The sequence below is a fragment of the Cinclus cinclus genome, chromosome 2 (assembly GCF_963662255.1).
Source record: "Cinclus cinclus chromosome 2, bCinCin1.1, whole genome shotgun sequence".
NCBI classification, from domain to species: domain Eukaryota; kingdom Metazoa; phylum Chordata; class Aves; order Passeriformes; family Cinclidae; genus Cinclus; species Cinclus cinclus.
Genome location: NC_085047.1, coordinates 102,134,090 through 102,158,255, shown reverse-complemented (window position 1 = coordinate 102,158,255; position 24,166 = coordinate 102,134,090). Strand labels below are relative to the sequence as shown.

Below are 24,166 nucleotides of genomic sequence, written 5' to 3'. Positions count from 1 at the left end.
AATCTATCTTATATATTGACCTCCTAGAGCCATATTTCTCTCTCTTCCAATGCACTGTAAAGATTCATTTAAACAGAGGTGAAAGAAAGTAAGAGTTTGGAAAAGCTTTATGATTCTTTTTGGAGTAAAGGACTTGAACTTAGCAAAATTTCTCATTAATGTTTAATAACAGGATTCCTACATCAGATTTGATTTAAGATTACTACAAAAGTCCAAAAGCTAAACCTGTACAAGTAAGCTTGGAGCTTCATTGCAGTACTTGGTCTAAACTAGATGCAATATAGAAAACAAAGCTTCCTCAGAGGAAGGGTGCCTTCTGTCCTTTGTAAACTGATATAGTAGCAAACCTTCTGGTGGTAAAGAGAGTAAACAATAGTTTTAACAGCAGTTTGTTGACTAGCATTTGTGCCTGAATGTGCTAAATCTGACTTGGTTTCATCATACCCTGATTCTGGCTGTGATTTATTATTTTTAAAAAATTCCACAACATTGCAGTATAAAATTATATTGCAATAGCCCTGGACACATAGTAATAAATACAAGAGCTAGCAAATTAATAAACTGGTTACTCTAAATGCAGTATCAATCCTCATGGAAAAAAAAAAAAAGAATTAGCCTCCACACACAGGTTTCATTCAGGTAGTACTGTTTGAATAGCCAATTACCACCACCTCTTCAAAAAATAAATAGGTGGCCTTGAACAACATTAATTATTAACCTATCCCAGTCTAAAAACCAAGAGAAAAACCTCAAATAAATCCACAGATAAGAGACCCCTGTACCTAATTTTTCATTTACTTTTCTTTCCACATATTTGTTCTTTGCAAGAATAAACTATGCCCTCATAATTTGATTCCTAGCCAGATCTGTTCAGGAAGGGCATGTTCTTCCATTGAAAAATTCTGGGTCTTATTGTTTACTGTAGATGCAGAGCTATAAAACTAAACAGACCTTTCATTTTCATTTTTCTTTTAACAGCTCAGAAGTGGTAAAAGATAGTTTTCCTTCACATAAACATATTTAGGAAAAAACACAAGACACTTTAGCAATAAGGATACATTTTCAGAAGAAGTTCCTGAAACACCATCTTCAGATGGAGAGACAAGTGAAAGCTGAGAAAATACAATCACAAGACTTAAGCTGTGAAATTTTTATTCATATTTTTGTTAAAGCCTTGTACAAGCCTGCTAAATAATTTGATAAAACAACAGATTTAATGCCATTCATATTTTATACTGAGTCACAAGTGTTCAATTCTCCTTACATCCATCAAAATGAAAAGTGTAACAGTGTGCTAACTAGTACATACAAAAATCTTTGTAGAAGCAACAGAAGGAACGGGCTAGTAGCATTTTCTAAAACTGACCAGAAGAGACCAGTATGCTTTAACTCATTAATTAAACAAATACGTGTGAGTAGATGTATACACACTGGTGCACAGCTCTGTACATGAGCACATGTGTAATTGGAAGGATGCTGGTAAAGGAATAGAAGTTCATCTTTAGCACTGTAAATTAAAAACTATCCATTTCATTGAGAACCCTACTAAACAGAAACCAAGAAATGCTATAGACAGGCTGATTGCCCTTGATTTACTCCTCTGATCCTGACATCATCTAGATATCTACTCTGCATTCCCTTTTATATTACCAGAGGAATATGGATGAAGGGGGCACTACACCCCAGAGTTTCTGAGGAGAAATGCCACTCCTGCAATTTATTTTTTTTTTAACCTGCTAGAGTCCATGGGATGGATGTTGTTTGGCCTGTGTTCAGCCTTTCTAAAAGTCACTGGGGAAGCTCCTACTGATTCTCTTTTGCTCCCCAAATAGCTCCTTAGCACTACAACAACATTTATAGCAGTGGAAGCAGGAAGGACTTGCAAAATTAGAACAGGTTCAGAGTCCAGGGCGCAAGTCCATCAGATATTATCTTGCATATGTTTCTTCACACCATTCTTCACTGACTGATGCTTTGAGGAGAAAAAAATGGTAGGCATCACTCGGGTGAGTTTTTCACACAGTCACAGAAAACTTGATTCTGTAGAAGCAGCAGCTAGTCAGCTCTGCTCTGCAGATGGCATTGCCTGAAACATATTTCTGTGCATAAACATGGCATTACTCTATCTCTGTTGGAAATGTTAATTGATTTCAAGATGATAGCTTGCCTCCTGGTCAAGACACATACTGTCAAAAGAACAGGTAGGTGTAAGTGTAATCAGTCAAGTTTTTTAGGTCTTAACAGAATTTCATCTTTCCACATTTCAGCACATTATAACACTTACAAATTTCACCTACCTCTGTCATACCTCAAAACCACATTTTATTTTAAAGCACATCTATAATCTATAAAGGAAAATCAATAATGATGATAATCCTGTTCAGCCAAAGTTAAGTCTAAGAAAACTGTTTTGCAAATAATTTTCAGCACACTGGAATCTGTGCTAATCTTCTGTTCCTAGAACTCTATGAAAAATATGTTTCATAATATGCATTTAGGAAGGAGTTCTCAATGCTACAAGGATTCTTTCTGAACTGAACGATTCAGAGAGCTGTTTAATAAGGCAGCACACTTCTATGCCAAGAACTGGAAACAGAACAACCACCCTTTCAGAGAACACATGCATCTCGTTTCTGCAGCAGGAGCGTGTAACAGATCAGGGTTAGTATTGATAGAATATTGGGAGAAGCCCTGGGAGAGTGCACATACAAGCATGCGTGAGCATGAGAAGAAACTGCACAAGGTTTCAAGAAAAAACAGTGTTGATAATCAAGAATATTGTTCATGGGACAGTGCTTCAAAAGTAAAATTGAGTAAAACATTGTGCCAAGCCCAGAAGGTTGCAGCAAAGCTGAGTCACAAGCAGACCATGTGTCCCCCAACATGAGGATGGCCACAACCTTGCAGCTTACTATATGTGAGCCAATCTTCTGTTAGCCCACCAAGGAAACAGATTATAAATATACTTTTCAAACACAAACTCCAAACAAGAAAAAGCAGAAAACATGCCTATGGAAGTCAAGAAAGCAATATTGAACCGAAGGACCATCCCATAACAACAGACAACATCTAAACCTAATATATACACAAAAGATGTAAGAATTAGTTTGTCATCACCACCCAGAGAAACTTCAGCGGTGAAGTAGGGACTCAAAAGTTCTTAACCTTCATCCTCCATCCTGCACCCTGGAGACACTGCCCAAATCAGACACCTCTCATGAGCACACACTCATCCCTTTCTACTTCTAAGCATGTGGATACAATGGTACAAGTGAATGAAACCATGAAATGGGCATTCATGAATACAGACATTTCACTTCAAGACCTGCAAATATTTACCCTCCCTTTATGCAAGACTGACACTGAACTTCACTATACTAATTTTTCTAAACCCAGCACTGTACAGAAACTTAGTCTTCATGTGGAAGAAGAAAGAGAAGATGCCTTATCAAAGGTTTTAAGGTGCAAGCAACTGCAAAATTGGAGAGCAGTGCTGGTACCTGTTTCCAAAAAAGAGTTACCTGTTCTGTTCATAAACAAATCCTCACTTTGCTACGCATCTGAAAAAGTGAAAATACAATTGCATAAAATGTGTGATTTTTCATAATGGGCAAAGCCATTATGTTCTACAGTGTTAGGGCTTAAAAGGAACTTGCTCAAAGACTGGTCAAATTTAGCAATTTAAACTAAAATGAATCGGGGTAGTGAAAATACAAATACTTTATAAATCCAGACAATGTTTTAGCTTTTATCTTAAATCGAAAGCAGATTAAATAGATATACTTTAGAAAAGGAGAAGCTAGCATGCAATTGGACTATTCTTGGAAAAAAGCAAGCAGCAGACTCATCAAGTTTTATTGTCCAAGTGCAGCTACATACAGCAAAAAGAAGTATATGTTCTGAAGAGCTTCAGAACTGCAATGCATGCATAAGGCATAGACATCATAAAGAATTACTCCAGTTCTGTGCAACCATTTAACAACTGCTATTGGTTGAAAAAAGGGCACAAAACAGTCTTAGCAAAAGTGACCCCTATACAAGAGCTCAGCCTGCCTTCCCACTGTATCCAAAATTTCTTGATCACCACACTCCGATGCCAGGTTTGTCTAGTCCCTTACTTAGGCTTTTAGCTGTGTTCAAACCACACATAAGTGCAATTTGCACAAGAATTTAAATTTGCACAAGAATTGTCCTTTGCACAAGAATTTAAAAATTTGTACAAATGTTAACAGCTGTAATGGTATAAAAGAAAACTATGTTCCTTTTTTCCTCATTTATTGCTCTCCAGGCTTTGAATGAGAAGTAAATACCACTATACTGCAAAAGAAGTTAAAAATTCCAAGAGTTTTTATTCAAAAAGTATAGAAAGTTTTTTATATTTTAGGAGGATATTCCATGAGTTCAGAATTACAAAGAAGTGAGTAATCAAGGAAATATAAATTGCTTTAACAAGGATATTCAGAGGGACAACTTACTATTTTAAACCACACTGTAATCTTATACTGATGAAAAAATATAGTGCCTATAGTTTTCAGAAAAAAAATTAAATTATATAAAAGCATTTACTGTTACTGTCAATGTTTTACCTATTTACAAATGCTCATTTTCTAGGACTCCTAATTTTTTTTAGAAAAATTACTTCAAATTTGCACACAAAAAAAATTAAGAAAATAAGGTAATGTGAATGGCATATTCAAAACACTTTAGTGCATTTAAACTTTAGATCATCTTGGTTGCTACAAATAATTTTGAGGGACAAACAGATGATCCAGACCCATTTTTGCCATGCTACATTTAATAATCGACATAAATGATCTTCTGAAACACAGAGTTGTGCTCTTAGTGGCCTTTGTTTAAATACACAGTGTTCAGGAATCAATGATTATCTTAGCACTCTTAGAGCTTCTCATGTGTCCTAGAAAAGTTTAAAAACTCTACAAGAATCCTCGCAAGAAAACAATTAGCCTAAAATTTAGAAATACCATTTTGTTTGCATCAATTATGCTACACAGTAATTTTCAATTTGATGACAAGACCAAATTGTAATCCAATATTCAACCAAGTTCATACTACTACAGATGTAGTCCTATAATTAGCCATATGCTGTTCCCTCACCCATCTATTAATTTGCATTAACTATAAATTCCCTCACTTGCACCGCTACTTTCCTAATGATCCAAGACCCTACATCAGGTCTCTAAATCTCATCTATTTCAATTTCTTCCACTACTGCTTCTAAGAAATACTGTAGTCCTGTTCCTAAACTTTAATTTTCAGCATAACATTTTCAACTTTTTGTAATAAAAAAATAATTTGTATGGATGGTCCTGCTTTGGGTGCTTATCACATCCACACTTAAAAACAAGATTTCACTTACAAGGACCTTAAAATGAGATACAGCTTTACAAGCTGTTTGCAATTAAGAGCCATTAAGGGCAGCCACAGAACACACTGCTGCAGGTCTGAGTATGATTCCTGTATTATTACAAGTGTAATGATATATAATCCCTTTGCAGATGGAGTTTGCAGCAACTACTAGGGGGCTTGTTTATTTACTGGCAATATTCCTAGCAAAGCTCTTATTTGTGGCATAAGCAGTAACCTTTCACTTAGCAACACCATTACTCACAGCAAGAATTCATAAAAAAGATTATGTAAAATACTATCAAAAATACATACAGTTTCTTTAAGAAACAAAAGAAAAAGGGCAAAATATGTCTGGTTTATTCAAAGCCATTAGTGTGACCAACTAAAAAACTGTGTGACTAAAAGAAATACTGATCTGAGATACTGTGATTGCAACAAATTGCTTATCTTTGACTTAATTTAAATTGAGAACCATCGGTAATACATTTTACATATCTTTATAAAGCAAGATGAATCACTCTTGTTATTTTTAACTCAGGTTTCTATGCTTCTTTCAGCTACCTTCCTTACTGAAGTACAAGGGTGATCCCCTGTTTGTCTCCCTCATCATTCTTGTTTTGAAGATCTTCTGCAGCATCAGGTATCCCTGCACCCCAGCTTTGTACTGCATGAAATGTTAAAATGGACAAGCCAACTTAAGCCATCCTAATTCAAGGCACTGAGAGCAAACACCCTCACACTGTACTGCTTTAAACTGAACACATCTGAAAAAAAGTAATTCTTACTATCCCCCTCCACAGCAAGTTAATTTCTCCATTCTGAAAGTTCTGTCTCTTATCTTTCCCCTACACCTTCCATTTCTAAATATTAGCTGTCAGGAGCAAAGGAGGGACGGAATGAGAATTTTTAATACTGAATACCATCCATATCTGAGCAGGGTACATAACATGACAAGCACAAAAGGAGGAGGTAAGGGAATGGATATTCTACAAGGGAACTTTCAAACACAAGTCTGGATTGTCAAAAAAGACTCAAAGGGAAACAACACAGTACAACTGCAGACACCAAAGCAGAATCACTCCACTGATATGGCTACAAAGTGACTTATGTTATTAAAAAAAAAAAACATTAACTTTCATAAAATCATAGAATATTCTTAGCTGGAAAGGACCCACAAGGATCCCTGAGTCCAACTCCTGGCCATGCACAGGACACCCCAGGAATCACACCATGTTCCTGGGAGCATTGTCCAAATATCTCTGGAACTCTGTCAGGCTTGGTGCTGTGACCACCTCCCTGTGGAGCTGTTCCAGTGCCCAACCACCCTCTGGGTGAAGAATCTTTTCCTAATATCCAACTTAAACCACTCTTACCATTACCTCTTGTAACTTAATGCATTTAAAAATGCATTCATGTCCACTTTGTTGAACTCTGGCCAGGCCCTCCTAAAGAAATCATTGTATGCAACTAATAAAGACAGCAAGGGTTTATGTAAGATCAAATTAAGTAAAACCTTGAAACAGAGCATATCTTAGCAACACATAACAGAAATAACAGACAGAAAACAATAAAAGCAATGAAAAAAAGATCTGGGACTACAGTACTTCATCCCCTCATCCTACATAGCCTTACAAATGCAAACCCAAATGTTTACTTCAGTAAATCCCAGGACTCAGACTTTGAGGAAATTAGGAAAACACCAAACAGAGATCTAATTTTTTTTTCCAGTAGTGTGGGTAAGTAATTTTAGAATCTGATAGTTTCCTAAAAATTAGTGCTTTAACAGGTTTTATTAAGAAATGTATTATGAAAAACATTGTTTAAAAATAACTGAAGAACAAGAGAGACTTGGGAATAAGATTTTGAGGAAAAGAAATAAAAGGCAGAAGTATTTTGATACGGAGAATATTACAGCCCACTTTGGGGGTGAGAGGTGAGACTGAATTAGTGGTGGTCTGCTCAAGCTGTGGGAGCTCAGCAAGTTCAGTTTCTATGTTCCATTTTGCACAACTATCTGATCTTGGAAGCACTAACAATACACATAGGAATCTTCCACTTAGTGGAATGCAACTCAGCACTTTATTAACATCAATCATATTTAAAACACATTAATATAATGCTATCTATTTATCTGTTTCCACCTGCCACAAGGGACTGAGAGGACTATGGACAAGGTTCAGGTTAAGACAAATGTCACGATACATCAGTGAAAAATGAAAGCTTTATAAACTGTTAATACCACACTCACATCTACCCTGAAGGGGAAGCAGTCATAGACATTCATTGTATGTCTCTTACACGTATAGAAAGCAATACCTGAAGTGAATCAGCACAAATCAAGGTTGCCTCTCACAGCTGCACTCAAGGGAATGCCACAGAAATAGAGTTTGGAAGTCCACAAAATAAATACACTATATCAAGCATTTCACACCAGAATTCTGTAAGGAATTCAAAAGGTTATCCACTGCCTCACAGTGAAGTTGAAGCAAGTGGTTATTAAAGAGTTACTATGACTTTCAGCACTACTACTTAAGTAATAGCTCTATTTTCTTCACATAATACTTAGGACAGATCTCAACTTTGACTACTGCAAACATTTACGACTGGCAAACTATTTATCCAGAAAGTCCAAAATGTCTCATATTCATTTTATGTGTTTCACACAAGTTTTAGCACAAAAACCCACCAGTGATACGATGCTTTAGCCCAGGGAACAACAGCATTAATGGAATAATCTTCCATAGGTAAACTGCCATTACTGAAAGAAAACAGTATGCTGCACAGAGATTTTATCCTGGTAATGATTAAAACCAAAAATCTTGCCACAAAATCAAACCAAATTTGATCAATTGAGAAAATGAGCATATTGTTTTTAATTACATTTTTTAAAAAATAGCAAAAAATTTGAAGACAAGGGGAAAAAACACAGGCAGCAATCTGGCCTCATTTTGAGATTTTTCATTTACTCATCATTTTAGTTTCTCAATCAACCAAACAGGAACTACTGTCAAATTAGTCACATGTAAAGTAAAACAAAAAAGAGCTGTACCCATTTCAGTACAAAAGATAATACCATAAACATTAAAGATAAACTGCAATGACTCTGTTCTTCAATCTAAGTACTTGACTTAACACATGCTGGGGAGCTAAGGAGCCTTGAGAGCCAAATCTAAAGAAAGTGCATGAAAAGAATACAACACACTGAAAAAGACTGCAGTTTTTACAAACAAGCACATTGACCTTTTTATTTTTACACTAAAGAGGAACTCAACAAAAAAAATGGTTAGCAGATTTAAAGTGCAAAGGTGTTAATAATACCAGCAGAAGAGAGCTACAAAAGAGATTATAATGTCCACCAGGGAAATTCAGAACACTCTGCTTTTATGACAATATTAGAGAAAACCCAAATTTTCTACGATTGTGAAGTTCTCATTTGGTCTGTGAAAGCAGCATAACCAGGGTCCTGGTGCCTGCACATAAAATTTCTGAGAAAAGACCAGGAGGAACGACGAATCAGTGCACAGTTCTAGAAATATGAATTATCTGAACTACCTGTCATCCTGGATGATGAAACCACTCTTTAGGGTTACAGAAAATGTAGTGGAATAACTTGTATGACCAGAGCTCTGCCACAACAGACACAGCTCATCTTCTGTTAAATATCCTAAGAATGTGAGTAGATCCTTGCAGAGCAGAGGGGTGCCTGAATGCAGTACATTTGCTTTCAAATAGCAAAGACAGAAGTCTAAAGATTTTTCACGAGGGTTAGGAGACAGAAAACCACAGACTACATTAGAAAAAACATCTGCTTCAAAGCACCTTATGAAGAGAGCAAAATAGATAAAGCCTTTTTAAGGGAAGTCTTCCAACGAAGTCCAGTCTTCACAGAGGACTTGGTGCACTCCAAAGTTGCTGCAAAGGTAATACAGCGTGATGGAGACAATCAGGTTTTTGGAAAACAGAGAAGGCAATTGCTTGACACCGATCAACGAGCCAACAGGAATGTGAAGGCTGATGATAACCCCAGATGCAATGGGCAATGTGCATCCCTGACAGAAGACCACTGTACATAGAGAAATTAGTAATGCATACCCGAGTTCATCTGAGGTGGCCCAGGTTCAACTGCCTGGACTCAGCCAGGTCATTGTATCAGAGGAGCAGCATCTCCTATGTACCATGGTACCAGCATCTGAAGCTACATAACCTGAGTGGTTGTGCCTTTATCTAGGGATGTAGCAAGAAGCTGTCCCAAGAACATCTTTCTGTTTCACAATAGAAGTGACTAGGAGTTTTCTTTTAAAATAATCCTGTAACAGTCTAAATAATGAAAATAGTGAAAAAAACCTTTTTACAGACTGATCTACACAGTGTGCTGCATTCTGATCAGAGGCCATTTTGATGCTGCACAACTGAAGATTCTAGCATCTAAAAGGGATGTAAGACCACCTGTTCCATTTTGACTTTATTATAGAGAAGTTAACACTCAATAAAGAAGCAGCACTTTGTATCACAAGTGACAGAGCCTGCGTGCCTTTCTTATGGGTATTACAACAGACAAGCATCTCCACCATGACAGTGGAATTTAAGATTCTGAACAAATTAAGAGAGAGGGACAATAGAAATACAACCCTGGACTTCCAAAAGAACAGATGTCAGCTTGTTCTAGGATCTGCTTAGAGACAGCCCTGAAGGGCAAAGGAGTTTATGAGGGCTGGTTGTTCTACAAGAATTACTTCCTCAAAGCACAGCAATGTCATGGGAAAATTTTCTCAAGTTGGCCAGCATTGGTAAAAGGGGAATTCCTGACTCTGCTCTAACACAAACAGTGTGAAGTGTGAAGCAGTGAGTTACCTGTAGAAACAACAACAACAAAAAAAAATTAGTCTCAACGGGAAAACTAAGAAAACTATGACCCTGCTGGTCTGTAGGTGTTCTAGTAATAAAAGACATGAAAAAGGCTGAGATACTCAAAAGAAATTTAACGATTCTGCTACATATGCATAACCATTATATTTTCTAATGAGTAAACTACACCTTTCTTTAAGAGGTCAGCAAATATTTTTCATGTATTCTGAGGCAGATAAACAACTTAGCAGAACACAGTGCAAGAGTATTACAGAAGGCTCAAACAAGACAAAATTAAGTATCAGGCTAAGAAGACATTTCCTGGAAGTATTAAACCTATTCCAGAGGTTAGTCTTCATTATTCTTCAATGCACCGAAGTGCCAAATAATTCTAACGAACATTTCTTTTTGCTTGTTTTTAATATAAGAATTGAGTGGTGCTTATCTCAAAGGTCTAAAAATGCTTCATACTATTGAGAACCACCAAAACAAGACATGTTTCTAAAATAAAAGAAAAACAAAAATCTCATTAGGCAGATGTTGAATATATAAGAACAACTGGCACCAAACTTCCAAATAGTTAAACTGTATTCCCACTGGTTCAAGGCCTTTGGTAACATGCACACTGTAAGAGAAGGAGAAGTCAAGGAGATTTCATCCATTTCAACTATGCTTTTAGAGAACTGCATCACCACACACCTTCCAGCACAGCTGGCTAACCTAAAAAACTACCATAGATTTATACATACAAATATATGTATATAGGCATAGCATCACAGAATGTCCTGAGTTGGAAGGGACCCACAAGAATCGCCAAAGTCCAACTCCTGGCTCTGCACATGACATCCCAAGAAACAGAGCACTTGTCTGAGAGCATTGTCCAAATGCTTCTCATGGTTTGGCTGCCTGCTCGTATGAACCAGTCTTCCTCTCCAGCCTGGCTGAGTGGTGAGCTCTGCCTCAACCTAAGAAACAATCCCTGTTCCAGTGTCATCATCTTCTCCACCTAGACAGTCTCCACTGATCTCAGGCATCTAAGGATGTACTCACCTCATTTCTACAAACACTACTTGCAGCTGCAATTGTCAGTGTTCCTCCTATAAACAGTTTATTACCTTACAGTGTAACATTTCCTTTTCCCACTGGCTTTTGGCTTAATTATTTTATTTAGGTTTCCTTCTCCATGTGCCCATCTTTGGAGACCTGTGGCTTTACCACAGCATCTTCCTATTATGTTATTGCCCAACAACTCTGCATGAAGCAGCAAGACCACTTTCTAAAGTAAAAGGTATACTGGTTTTATTTAAAGTGCAAACATTTGACAAGTCTTAAACATTAGCAAAGATTCTTTTCCTCAGCCACGATCTCTGACACTGCTGAACTGCTCAAGTTGCTTTTCTTTTCAGAAAACAGCTAAAATCCAAATAAGCCAAGACAACCTTTCTAAATAGTTTGTAACTATCAAATGTATTTCCAGTCTTTTTGAACACAACGTACTTCAGTGTATTTCCTTAGGAAATATCCTCTGACTAAATGAAGAAATAGGAAAAAAGCCTATTCAGAACGTCATCTCTGCTTTTTTTCAACATTATTTGTATTAGCCTAGCATCAGAAAAATACCCTCAGATAAACAAGTAATCTTTATGCACAAGCCACAGTTAGAAATGAAGGATTTGGGATAAAACCAGGCTGTATAATAATGTAAACACAGTCATTCTAGAGGAGCTACTTTAGCTTTTCTGGTAATGTTCCCTTAGCAAAGGAAGAAAACATAATAATGACAAGGTATTTGTTCCTTATGCCATTTTCTCCTACTTAAATCTATATACACATGCCAATGAAATGCACTGACATAAAAAGCTACATATTTACTGAAGCACTAGTGGATTATATGTTGGAAAATTGTTGCAATTAGGGTTGTCTCCTCATTTCACACAAAATTTATTTACCCTCTCAAAAATACAGTGGAGATACATTGATTTAAAACAGCTGGGAATTTGACCCTGGCATATTACCACTATTTATAAACATTAATACAAATACTTCGACGTTCAAAAGTATGCCCACCAGTAGCCAAACAGTAAAAAAACAAAAAACAAAAAAACAAAAAAACCCAAAAAAACCAAAAACAAAACAAAACAAAACAAAAAAACAAACCACACACACAAAACCAAAAAAAATACCAGAAACCCAAACATGCAAACAAAAAACCCCAAACCATCCATCCTTGCATTTCCAGATAAGTCTGTTAAGACTGTATGAAAGTGTATTTAATCTTTGTTTTCCTATACAAGAAGAAAAGGCCAACACTTAACTTTTAGATAGTTGCTCTGTTTTTTTTTCTTGTTTTTTTTTTTTTTTGTAAAATAGATAGCTCCTAAACTCATCTGCTCTCAAAGGCTTGGTGCAGCTTGTTTTAAGTGAGAATCATAAATCAGTTAGATGAACACAGCAACATACCTCACCTTTTCTGTAGATCTCCAAAAACTGGAAACCCTAGGTCTTAGTAAACCCACTTGCTAGAAGATTAAAGAAATACCACTTTGTTTTCAACCTTTAGCACAGCTGTTTCTATCAAGATGAAGCTGTAGGAAAAAAATGGTGCAACTACCAAAAGATTTAAATGCTCTCAAGGAAGGTAGCAGTCTTTTACAGGCTTAAACAGGCTGTTAGAACACTTTGCTGAAGAAAAGCCTTTTCTTTCTAGTCATCTGGTGTGCTGCAAAGTATTCCCATAGGAACCTGGACAACAGATTACCCAGCCAATATATCATACTTTTAAAGTAATGAACTCTTTTGCATGAGCATGAACAGACATGCACAGCTTAAATTTCACTCAGCAATGCAAGGAATTCTAGAAACTTCTTGTGTCTGGGTGAGGTTACTTTCCACAAAGAATTGAGCTACCTAGTACAAACTGTACCATCACTACCCTGGTGTTCTCAAACTACTTGCCCTGAATTTTCACACCATAATTACCTAAAAAGACCTAATTTAACTAAGTCACTCTATTGACTGTTATACATCCCCAAGCCCAACAAGGCTTCACCCTGAGATAGGATCTTAAATTCTTAATTTTTTTAACCTTCTTTAAGTCAGCACAACAGTGTAAGACATACCAGAGAGAACCACATGGCATGTGCAAAAGCCCTTCTGTGTACATGCTAAAAGTCACTATAGGAACACAAACCCTCTGCACAGTCCTTATATTTTTCTATAAAAAAGGTATGAACGACATAAAAAGGTGTTTATATATTCTTGGATCGCTACAATTCTATGGTTCTGAAATGCTTTGCTTCAGAGAAGTTGTTTTGTTAAAGGACTACACAGCAGCTCTGAAGACAGCAAAGTAGTTTGTGTCAGTTCTGTGTTGATGAGCCTCAGGTTAAGATACATCCAACTTACACACTAGTTAAAACAGCACAGACAGGTTGCCAGACTTCATTTTTGCATCAAACAGTGTTTTTTCTCTCCTTTTTAACTTCTTCCTTTTCCAAATTAAAATCAACAACCAAAAAAGTCACTGCTTTCTTACTGCCATTTGATCATCCTGCAGATGTTGAAATCCCTCATGGGCTCCCCTTTCTCTCCCCTGCTGCTTCCAAGACAACTAAGTGCATCTACAGCAGTATTTGGCAAATAGTTTCACATTCTAATTAAGACTGCCTGAGCATAAACTGTGTTCCAAAATAATTTTTTGGTCTCTTTTCTTAAAAATTCTCTTAGTTGAAATTAATGAAACATTAGTAATATTTCAGACAAATATTAAACACAAAAAATTGAGATTTGGTACTAGATATAGCCATTTTCCCTGAAACTTGCAATTAAGATTGCTATTAAGTAACTGACTGCAAGAAAATGTACACCCCAGATGCCACACCTAATACATATTAAGATGCTATTTCTCATCAAAAGTCACTGTTTCACTTAAGCACCATTTCCCTCTGACTTAAAAGCAATTCACTTACCTTGTGTCTGCATTTAAGTACAACGCCATAGGCTCCTGAAACAAAGAAGATAAGAGATAAACCATCCCAAAGCAGAAAAAAAAAATAAAGTGGCAAGGTAAAAGAGTGCTCAGAAACCTCTTAAGTATAGAAGTAACATTGTTCCCAGTATTATTATCCAGAACTTGCATGTACAGGAACTAAATCTCTGTACAATGAAACAATTTCATAAATATTGCTCAAAAGTAAATGGATTTTAAAACACAGAAAGTATTTTTTTAAAAAAATACTCTTGCAGGTAAGTTTGATAACTTGCATTTCCCTAGTACCACTAATGAGAAATCAATATATTAAACTTTTAAAAGGAAAAAAACAACAACAACACAAAAAAACCCCAAGCCCTCACAAAACTGTTCTATTACTCCCTTCCTTTAAGCTTCCAAACTTCTCCATCCATCTGACAAAGAAATTAGCAGAAGCTATAGGTAATAAACACATACAATAAACGTTTTGCAGTTGGTAACTTATTATCAACAAGAGGACTAAGTCAAATCTATATAAAATTCTAATTAATCTTTTATTAAGATACTACTTACCTTCACCTACAACCCCAAGGATCTCAAATTTATTCATCACATTACCAATGTTAGGAATCTTCATCAAGACAAATTCCTCTTACGGTGAGAGCCACAAAACATGGCACAAATGGGACTGTCTGCAGATTCTGCAAAAGGCAGTTGGGAAAAGGCTCTTGGAAAAAAACTTTCCACCTTGATCAGAGTTCTCACACCCTCTTTTAATTTCTAGGCAATCAATAGATTCCTGGGGAAAGAACAGAAAATTACATAGTTAGTACTTTGATTTATTTCAGGAAGAGAAAGCAATGGTATACAGACATCACACCAATACAGTCTAATAATTTTAGGAGACAATGAATTTACCTCCACATTTTATTACCAGGAGAGTTTAGCAGCAGGTAAAATGGACAGAACCCATTGAGACCACACATCTGACTCAACAGCTGGCCTTGTAATCCCATACACAGGATGTCCATTAGAACAATAACTAAGTGGCAAAAAGCAATTTTCTACAGAACAGAAGCAAACAAAAATGCTGACAGGAACTACCTCAGTAAGCAAAAATAAGCTTATAATTATTTACGGTCTGCTTGGTGTATGTTGACAGCTAGGTATAAAAATAAATTTTGTTTAGTTAATTTCATATTTGTCCACTGTAATGATGAAAAGGATATGGCAGAAAAAACACTCTACAGGGAAAAATAGCTTTCTACTACCATCTTCTGTGATTATTTTAAAAAAAATTAATTTGCTAGACTGATTAGGAATGAGATTTTAACATTATTTCCATTTAAGCCTATTTAAGAAATGTCATAAACAAAACAAAAAAAAATGTTTTCAAAGGGTTTTTTCCATGCTCCCCAAACACTGAAGTAATTTTTCAAATTAAGCAATTACATATATTTTTTCAGAGAAAAGAACAAAATTTCTGGCCTGTTTTAGGCTCACCACTTCTCTGTTATACTATCAGAAGTTTGATAAACAAAACCCATCAAAATTTGGTTTTACTAATTCAGACTGCATTTGCTCCCCTAAGGCATATATCCCACATTCAAAAATGGGGAATTAAAAAACCCTGAAATGATTACAGCATGAATTGGAAGTATGTCATCTTTACAATTCAGTGATTCAAGGACAGAACTACTCATGAAGAACAAGATGGCAGGATGGAAGTGAATATATTTAATTAAGTTATGTGTGAGCGTGACCCAATAAAGCTGGGTTCAGCTCACACAAATGGGATCTCACTATAAACCAGGGGTGCTGGCCAAAAGCCCAGTGCTGACCAGGTCACAAACAACAAAAGGATAACTCAAGGGTGGAGGGGAATCACAATGACATTTGCTTCAGCAAGACACAGGCAGATCATGTGGGGAGGGCTTGTTATTTTAGAAGCAACTCCAGAGTTAATCAACCACAGTAATTCTAAAATAAAGCAGTGAGCTCCAAATTAAAGGGATAGTTAAGGTTTTCTGGTCTGCTTTTGCTGTTTTTTTTTTTTTTTTTAAAAAAAGCTGCCCCGTCCTTTATTAATTATTTCAGTGGTTTAATTTACTGTTTTAATTAATCGATTTTTTCTTCACTTGGTAATTGTACAAAATACTCTTTCCTTTCCCTTCCATATGCTCTCCCCCTATTTCATTTGGCATCTCCTTCTCACAAAAGCCTTTTTGCTGTTTGTCCAGACTTTCTGGTTACAGTAATGAACTGAAAAAACTGAGGTCCTGGAAAAACAGGAGCATCTGTTGAGTTGCACCCATCAACAAGAGAACAGAGCCTGCACTGAGCTGCTTCAGCTTTCTATTGAAACAGGCTGGTGCCAGGCACAGGGTGCAGCTGACTGTCCCCATGCTGCAGCTGAGGGACAAAAACACTGCTACAGAGACCTTGAAGCAACCATTAATGCCACCATGATGGAAGCAAGATGTAACAAAACTGGTCAGCCAAATTCAGAACAGCAAAATTACTTCCCAGAAAGAAAGGAAAAGTCAGAAAACATATATTGTTTTCTGTTAGCACTATTCAGTAATATCACCAAATCTGTTACTTCAGTTCTCAACATTATTCACTGACAAGTCCGTCCAGAAATTAGCTTGTGATAAATTGATTACTTATCTTCTGTATCACTGTACACTCATTTTGCCTTACAGTGCACACAACAATTCCTAGATACATGATGAAACGGTGAAGAAACTTATGAGATAATGTACCAAAAACTCAAGAAGAAATTTAGATGCAGTTTCCTTTGTCCCTCATTCATAATTTCTAAATTTCTCATAAACTACTTAAAGCTATATAAGCCTGCAACTTGTGATCCACTATTTTTATTTGTTATTTTCAGTTCTGCAAGTTTATTCAGCATGAATTCTAGCTTTTTATTGGGAATAAAGATTAGACTTGCAAGCAGCTGATCTTCCTTTCTGAAATCACCCGACTAGGGAGGTTGTGGATCCCCAACCCCAGCAGTGTTAAAGGCCAGGTTGGATAAAGCCTTGAGCATCCTGTCTAGTGGAAGGTGTTCCTGCACATGGCAGGGAGGGGTGGGAGAAGATAATCTTTAAGGTCCTTTCTAACTCCTAACAGTCTGTGGTTGTATGAAATTCAATACTATACATCTTGTCCCCTCTGATGACCTATCCTCCCTTTTCAGTTCATTAGAAGAGCCACAGAAAGCTGATCCCCTGCCACCCCTGGATTCATGGCACCCAGAGAAGCACCTGCATGTAATTCCTTCAAGGTAAAACTCTGACAACTAACTTACTGATGTTCACTCTCCATTAGGGACACAATTCAGCTGGCCCAAAGAAACACACAAACCAACTTCCCTAATTCTCCCCAAAGTGCATAATGACTGAGTGACATCATGGGTAGCCCAGGGGGACTCCCAAAAGAAAACTGCACTCGAGTGACCCATCTCTTTTACACTAGCTCCAGGCAGCTTTCTGCCCAATTTGGCTGAGGGCACTTTCTGAGAACTTAATCTTGAAAAGGAACTCTAGTGCAAGATGACTAATGGCACATAGTAGTAGTAAGGATTCATACCCACTTTTTGCCCCAATTCTTTGGCTTCAAACTGGGCCATAATTAAAATATTAGTGAAGTCAGATTAGCTAGACCCATTTAATCTCTAGACAAAATTTATATGCTTGAGATCTTTGCCTACAAAAGCTGCTGAAAGATTAAAAGCAAGCTAACATGTTAAAAATATTTGTTCAGTGGCAGTGTCCACTATTTGGGATTCTGCTTTTTGAAAGGCAGAATGAAAATCACTGTTTCTTGCAGGGAATCTGGTAACATGAACTCAAAACTCCATGAATGACACAGAGTCTTACGAATGTCAGAGTGAGTAACAAAAACAAGGAAAAACACCTAGAAGTTTTAAACAAGAAAGCAATTTCCAGGAAGTTACCCATTGTAAGAATTACTTTATTCTATAACTTAGTGAGGACAGGCTGGATTCTTTCAAGCTGAACACTGGAAATAGCAAGGAAAACCTAATAGCTGCTACAATTTCATTCTTTGCACTGCGTTTCCCTAAGTTGCTTGTTGGCTAGAATAACCCTTGCAGAAATGGAAATAAGGCCATCATTTACCTCTCAAAGGCTCTCAGTAGGGAAATACCAGCCATTCCCCTAATATCCTTTTCTAAGGCAGCCAGATTCATAGCACATCAACAATTTATTAATTAAACCAACATACCTCTGAGATGCTCTCAACACTACCATGATGTGCTACAAAACACAGTACCAACTCAGCAAAATGAAATGTCACAAGATGAACAAGAAAAAAAAACTAGTTTTATTTAAACCAGAAGCATAACAGTGTGAGACTTTAATACAAAAGTAACTGTTCTGCAGTAGCATGTAAAGCTTATATGTAAATCCCAGAAAACATACAAACGTTTTTGAAATGTGCGTACAGAATACTACAGCATTATGGTACCTGATCATTTGAATTTAAATTAAAGCAGTGGGGAAAATCCCTAGCTTTTCCACAACTCCTTTTCTCTTCAGGACTATTAAGAATTCTAGTGCATCACCCAAAAGCATTAAACTTAACTGCTCAATCCAAAGCCTCAATCATAAGCAGACATGCTATTCTTGATCTCATAATCTTCAGTACTGTGTGGAGAGGGGAAGCACTTTTACATAGTTCAATTATAGTAGAGACACTTAGTGAGAATTACAAAACACGTGACGTAGATGTTTGCCTTCACAAAATGCAGAGAAGCAAAACGTTCTAGAAATACAGTTAATTTTGTATATCTATATCTTGTAAGTCAAATATTCAGTTAATTTCATTTATAAGGACAAAAAAACCACAACCTGCATCCTGCTGAACTTAGTTACAAACTTCTGACTTCAAACTCATCCATGAGCTTTTAAACAAGCTTCTTGCCAGTAGATAATACACCCCTCTTACTCTCCTAAAACAAGAAGTAAGTAATTAATCTATTTATTTATTATGTTTACTCACCAAGAGGACACAACTAAGAACTTCTAGAGGCTGGTTTACATTTTCCTCTGTGCACTAACAAACCACTGGGTCCATACACAAATGTAAAGAATTTATACCATTCCACCTGTCTTTGATGGTTATGCATTAATCCACACCTGGCATGTCTTCTGTCAAACAAGGTACATGGATGAAAGAAGCATTAACCACTTCTGTTAGCAATGATGCATCATTCAGCACCTTGACGTTTCCTGCCCCATATACATGTAGCTCTATTATTTGAGTTTTTCCAGGAAAACTCCAGTTAGAGTTACAAGTACCCAAATTCAGTGTTGCAGCAGTATATACAACTGACAGGGTAAAGAAAATGGGTGAGATTAATTGACCCAGAGGAATGTGTCAGGATTATTATGAAGAATTACTGATGAGGAGGAAAAAAAAAAATCAGTATAGGAAAAGGTGCAAGGAGGAAGCAAGTAGTAACATTCTGACTTAAGGACTGGAGAGAAAAATAATACAATCATACTGCTACTGAGATTGTACCAGTCTCACTCCTTAACTTGGAAAGAAAGCTACCACTTTATTTTTCCATTTTACAGAGGGATAGTAGAACTTCTAAATGAGACAAGAGTCTGCAGAAAGAGCCATCAAGATTTCACAATACAAAGAAATCCACAATGAGGAAATTGAAAAAAAAGAAAAAACTAAAGTGATAAAAAGCAACAAAAACCTAACAATTATAGCAAGCCATTTTTCATACTCTAAGCTTCAATCTATCCTTCTATGCTTGTAAGAAAAAAATCAGGAATTAAAAGAACAGCTAGTGAAAATAAACACAGAATTTAGAAAACTGTCAAACTTGAACAAATTATGTAAAAGCAAAAGGTTCCTTGCACAGACTCATGGGTTTTAAAATTCAGCTCAGGAAAGCTTTTCTTGACATTGCTAATATCAACATTGGACTTGGACTTCACCATTGCTGGTTTTTGGAGAACTTGCTTGGGGTTTTTTGGTTTTTTAATAGCTGTTGATATACTAAAACCTGCAAATGCATCTGAATGATTATACATCAAGGGAAGGCATCATCACATAACTGGCCTAAAGGCAGCAGATCTCCATGGCCACAGGGTCAGGAATGCATGGGGGAAGAACCTGAACAAAGTTCCCATCCCACAGCAAGCAAGCAACTAGGAAAAGGGTGAACCAGTTCCCAACTATTAGATACCTGTTTGGTTAAAATTCCTGCAGGAAAACTGAGCTTGAAGGCCAGGGCAGCAATAATGATTTGGTTTATCTTGCTCTATGAGTGCTCTTACTTTTGTATCCAAGTGCAGATTCAAAAATAAATTCAGCTCATCCCGGATATATGAACTAAATTCACTTCTCTGAGTTAAAACGCAGGATTCACGATCTTCCCTAACAGCTGTGGCCAACTCAAAAAGAGTGGGTGCTTAGCAGGATGCTTCTAAGACCATACTGACAAATAAGCAGACTGATTATGAAAGCACCGAGCACAAAAGCAGCTCCCATGAGTCATAACAGGAGGACAGGAAAGACAATTTTGCTTCCATTTTAGTCTTGCTCTCCAGTAAGAACCTTAACAAGTAAGTCTATTGTGGGTGTGACAGCTCCAGTCTTTGCACATGCTGGGTGGGCTCCACTGTACCTGTGGCAGCTCTGAAGAAAAATCATCAGTGTGCAGAGGATAACTCTCAGCAGCAACCTGTGAAATCCAAAGTCTTTCCGTTTCTTCTGGCACAAGGTGCCTGACACTTTACGCTTTCATTTCTATCCAATACAAGTGCCCAAAGTTTGTAGTTGAAGTAAAAGCAAACTTTGGCTTACTGATACATCCTTAGGCAAAGAGGGGGAGTTGTTTTTTGTTTTGGTTTGGTTTTTTTTTTAGATAATAGAAGGTTTTATTTGATAACAGAATGGCTTGCTCTGGAAGAAGCTAATATTTTTTTATCTGACACAGTATTTGTAGTAGTCTTCTTGGAAGTTGGTTCTTGATTTTAATCTTTCCTTCTCTCTTGTCAGAACACTATTCTCTAGTAATATCCTATATTCATTTGTCATGTTGCTTATGATTTAGTCCATATTATTTTTGACTATCTGCCATGGACTTTAAATCCTCAATATAATATTACAAAATATAATATTACAGATATTTTTTCATCTTTAGAAGTACCCAAAAAAAGCTGCTATTTTCAGTTACACATCAGGACTCACTTTATGGCTCAATTCCAATGTTTAAAGATACATACTTAGGAATAAGAAGCGAGAAAATAAAAAAAAAATTAAAAAAAAAGAAAAATAAAATTAAAAAAAGAAAGGCACAAGGGCAGAAGGTGCTCCTGGCCAAGAAAAGTACAATACATTCTGTTGAAGGGGACATGTTAGAAGCAACCAGTCAGCTGAAGGTCTGCTCTGAAGTCAGATCTCAGCAGGGTAGCTGTGAAAAGAATAGGGTCCCTGGCATCCCCTGGCACCACGAGGCTCCTTTGCACAAGGGCAGAGCCCTGCAGTGCTGCACTGCCAGCAGACAAAACAACAGATGCACAAGACCTGGCCACCTCAGGAAAAGTCCTCTGATGCATTCTTGACTGGATCAGCCACTGAATCTTTCATATGTGCACACACAAAACATACTGGTGATTTAGTGAGACTGAAATTCTTCTAATCTGGCAAAGTTTCCCCCTCCTTCCAACCCAGTTTTGTCTTCATTGTTCTAAAAATAACTCCGATTCACATTGTAAAAGTCAGATGTTCCTCTCTGCACTGTATTTGGCTGAGATGGATCTTTCTCATAAGAGTACAGAAAAGCAAAGGTGAATAATAAGTATTTATAAATAGCAAACCAATGCTGAAACTAAAATCTGTGGGCATTCTAATGCAGACCAAAACAACTGCAATGACTACTCTCCTTCTAATCTTCAAGCATATAATTAAATACAGATTATTGGCTCACTATCTGAACCAAATAGGAAAAAAAAACAAAAAACAAAACAAAACAAGAAATCCCTTCTTCCTTGAAAAGGGCATACCAAATACATAGAAAAAGTAAAAGTATGAGGGGGGAGCCCCCCAAAACATAGTACTAAATTAATAATAAAATACAATACATCCAAATGAACTGAACTACATTCTAATTATACTATAAAATTACTTATTATTGCTTCTTCATGCAATTTCCAAGCAAATAATTAGAAACATTTTATTTAAACAATACTGATCCACCTTATACAAAGCTAACACTGAAAAGAATGCCATCAAAAGTTTTTTTAAAAAAGGACAAACAGAAGACACTCAACAACTAATGGTCCTAATATCCAAAGACAGGTCATTTCAAGAATAAATTCACATTAGTATGCAAGCATATGCACAGGAGCACGTTTAAAGAAACAACTCAAAGATTTATCATAGGGTCTTCTGTCACTAAAGTCATTACAAGTGATTAAAACACGAGGTGGACAAATCATGTACAGTGAGGTTTTGTGGGAGAGTGCTGGAGGATTTTGTAATAATTTTGTTAAGGTCTGACTTATTTTTTAATTAGAAAGACACTCTCTAATTCCATCAATCTCAATGTTCATTGGTTAAAAAAACCCAAAGAAATGAAAACCTATAGAAATATCTCTCCATATGAAGTTTCATCTGAATTTGAGGATACTGCAACTGTTTCAATGTGTGAAACTATTACAAGGCATTTGCTCCAATTTTACTAGCTAGGAATTCAACTGAGTATGATTAGAACTAAAAGTGTATCAATGTGCTTATTTTACACTTCATAGTTGGGGATTTTTGAAGATATCTATTATCAGAGTAGCTGAACACTAACATGAACTGAACATGTTTAAATTCAAGGCAAGTTTTGCTAGGCATTCTAGTTGAAAAAAAAAGAAACCATTAAACTTACACAGGTAAATAAATCAATTAAGTAAAACCCAAGTCAAGAAGACTAATCTCCAAAGTGGCTCAGACTGCATTAAGAGGTTATGACCATCACAATAAGATGAAGTTCAATAAAATAGACTTACATTCCAGATGAAGAAGAGAAAAAAATCTCAACCAAATAACAATTCCCCTAAATTAACATTATTTGTTAATTGTTAACTGTTATTAATGTAACAACTTATTAACATAAGCTTCCTTGAAGCAGAGGATAAAAGCTTAGAGTGCTCTGGAATTCCTCACCACAGAAACAGTAGCAGCAATGTACCATGTACCAAAGAATTTGAGGGGGGACTCTGAACATTAAGCTGAAAACTCTGAAGTTTGTGTTCAGTGGATATCCACTGCAGAGGAAGTACAGCAACAGAGTGTTGACTTGTGCCATGATGACAGATGTCCTTGTGCTGAGCCACCTTCAGGTAGGGCAACTTCAGTTTGCTAAATCACTGCAAACATTTTTGGAAGATTTATTAAGGTGACCAACTCAATTTGCAATTCGTGTAAGCAATTTTCCAATAGAGGAAAATAAAAGGTGGAGAAACAATAGCACAAATTTAATTTCGTGATCTCATTGAAAAGCAGCAGAAAAATAAATATTCATTATACTCTCTCTCCCCTGGCCAGCCAAGGACACAAATAAGGAATTGGCTGGCTGGATGCAGCCAGAGAGTTGTGGTCAATGGTTCCATGCATGGTAATGGTTCTTTGCATGAACAGCATTGCATTGGTAAAGTATGAGTCTTAAGGTAAGTGAAAGTCTTACCAGAAAACTCTGGAAAAATCTTCAAAAAAACTAGGAGGCAATTTGACTCATTTCTGGAAACAGGATGTAGTAATAATTTTATTTTTTAGTAATCGACAATGTTATTTCAATACCAGCTTCCATAATCCCTATTAAATAATAAATGATAACTCCTCTTCTGATTTCAGCCTAGCGGTTTCCATTTCATAGTTAAAAGAAAAAAAAAAGGAAAATATTTTAAATCTCACATAACACAAAAACTATCCTCATAATTAAAA

The 24,166-nt window shown here is 36.5% G+C and overlaps 1 protein-coding gene across 1 annotated transcript in view; it reads right to left on the bottom strand.

Moving 5' to 3' along the window:
• Positions 1–14,819, bottom strand: part of CDKL5 (cyclin dependent kinase like 5) — a 75,155-nt gene extending 60,336 nt beyond the window's left edge. The window contains exons 1-2 of the mRNA XM_062514966.1: positions 14,756–14,819; positions 14,181–14,215 (exon numbers count right to left, since the gene is read on the bottom strand). Coding sequence (XP_062370950.1) covers positions 14,181–14,215; positions 14,756–14,819 — 99 coding nt within the window. The remainder of the gene's footprint in view (positions 1–14,180; positions 14,216–14,755) is intronic.
• Positions 14,820–24,166: the final 9,347 nt, after the last annotated feature.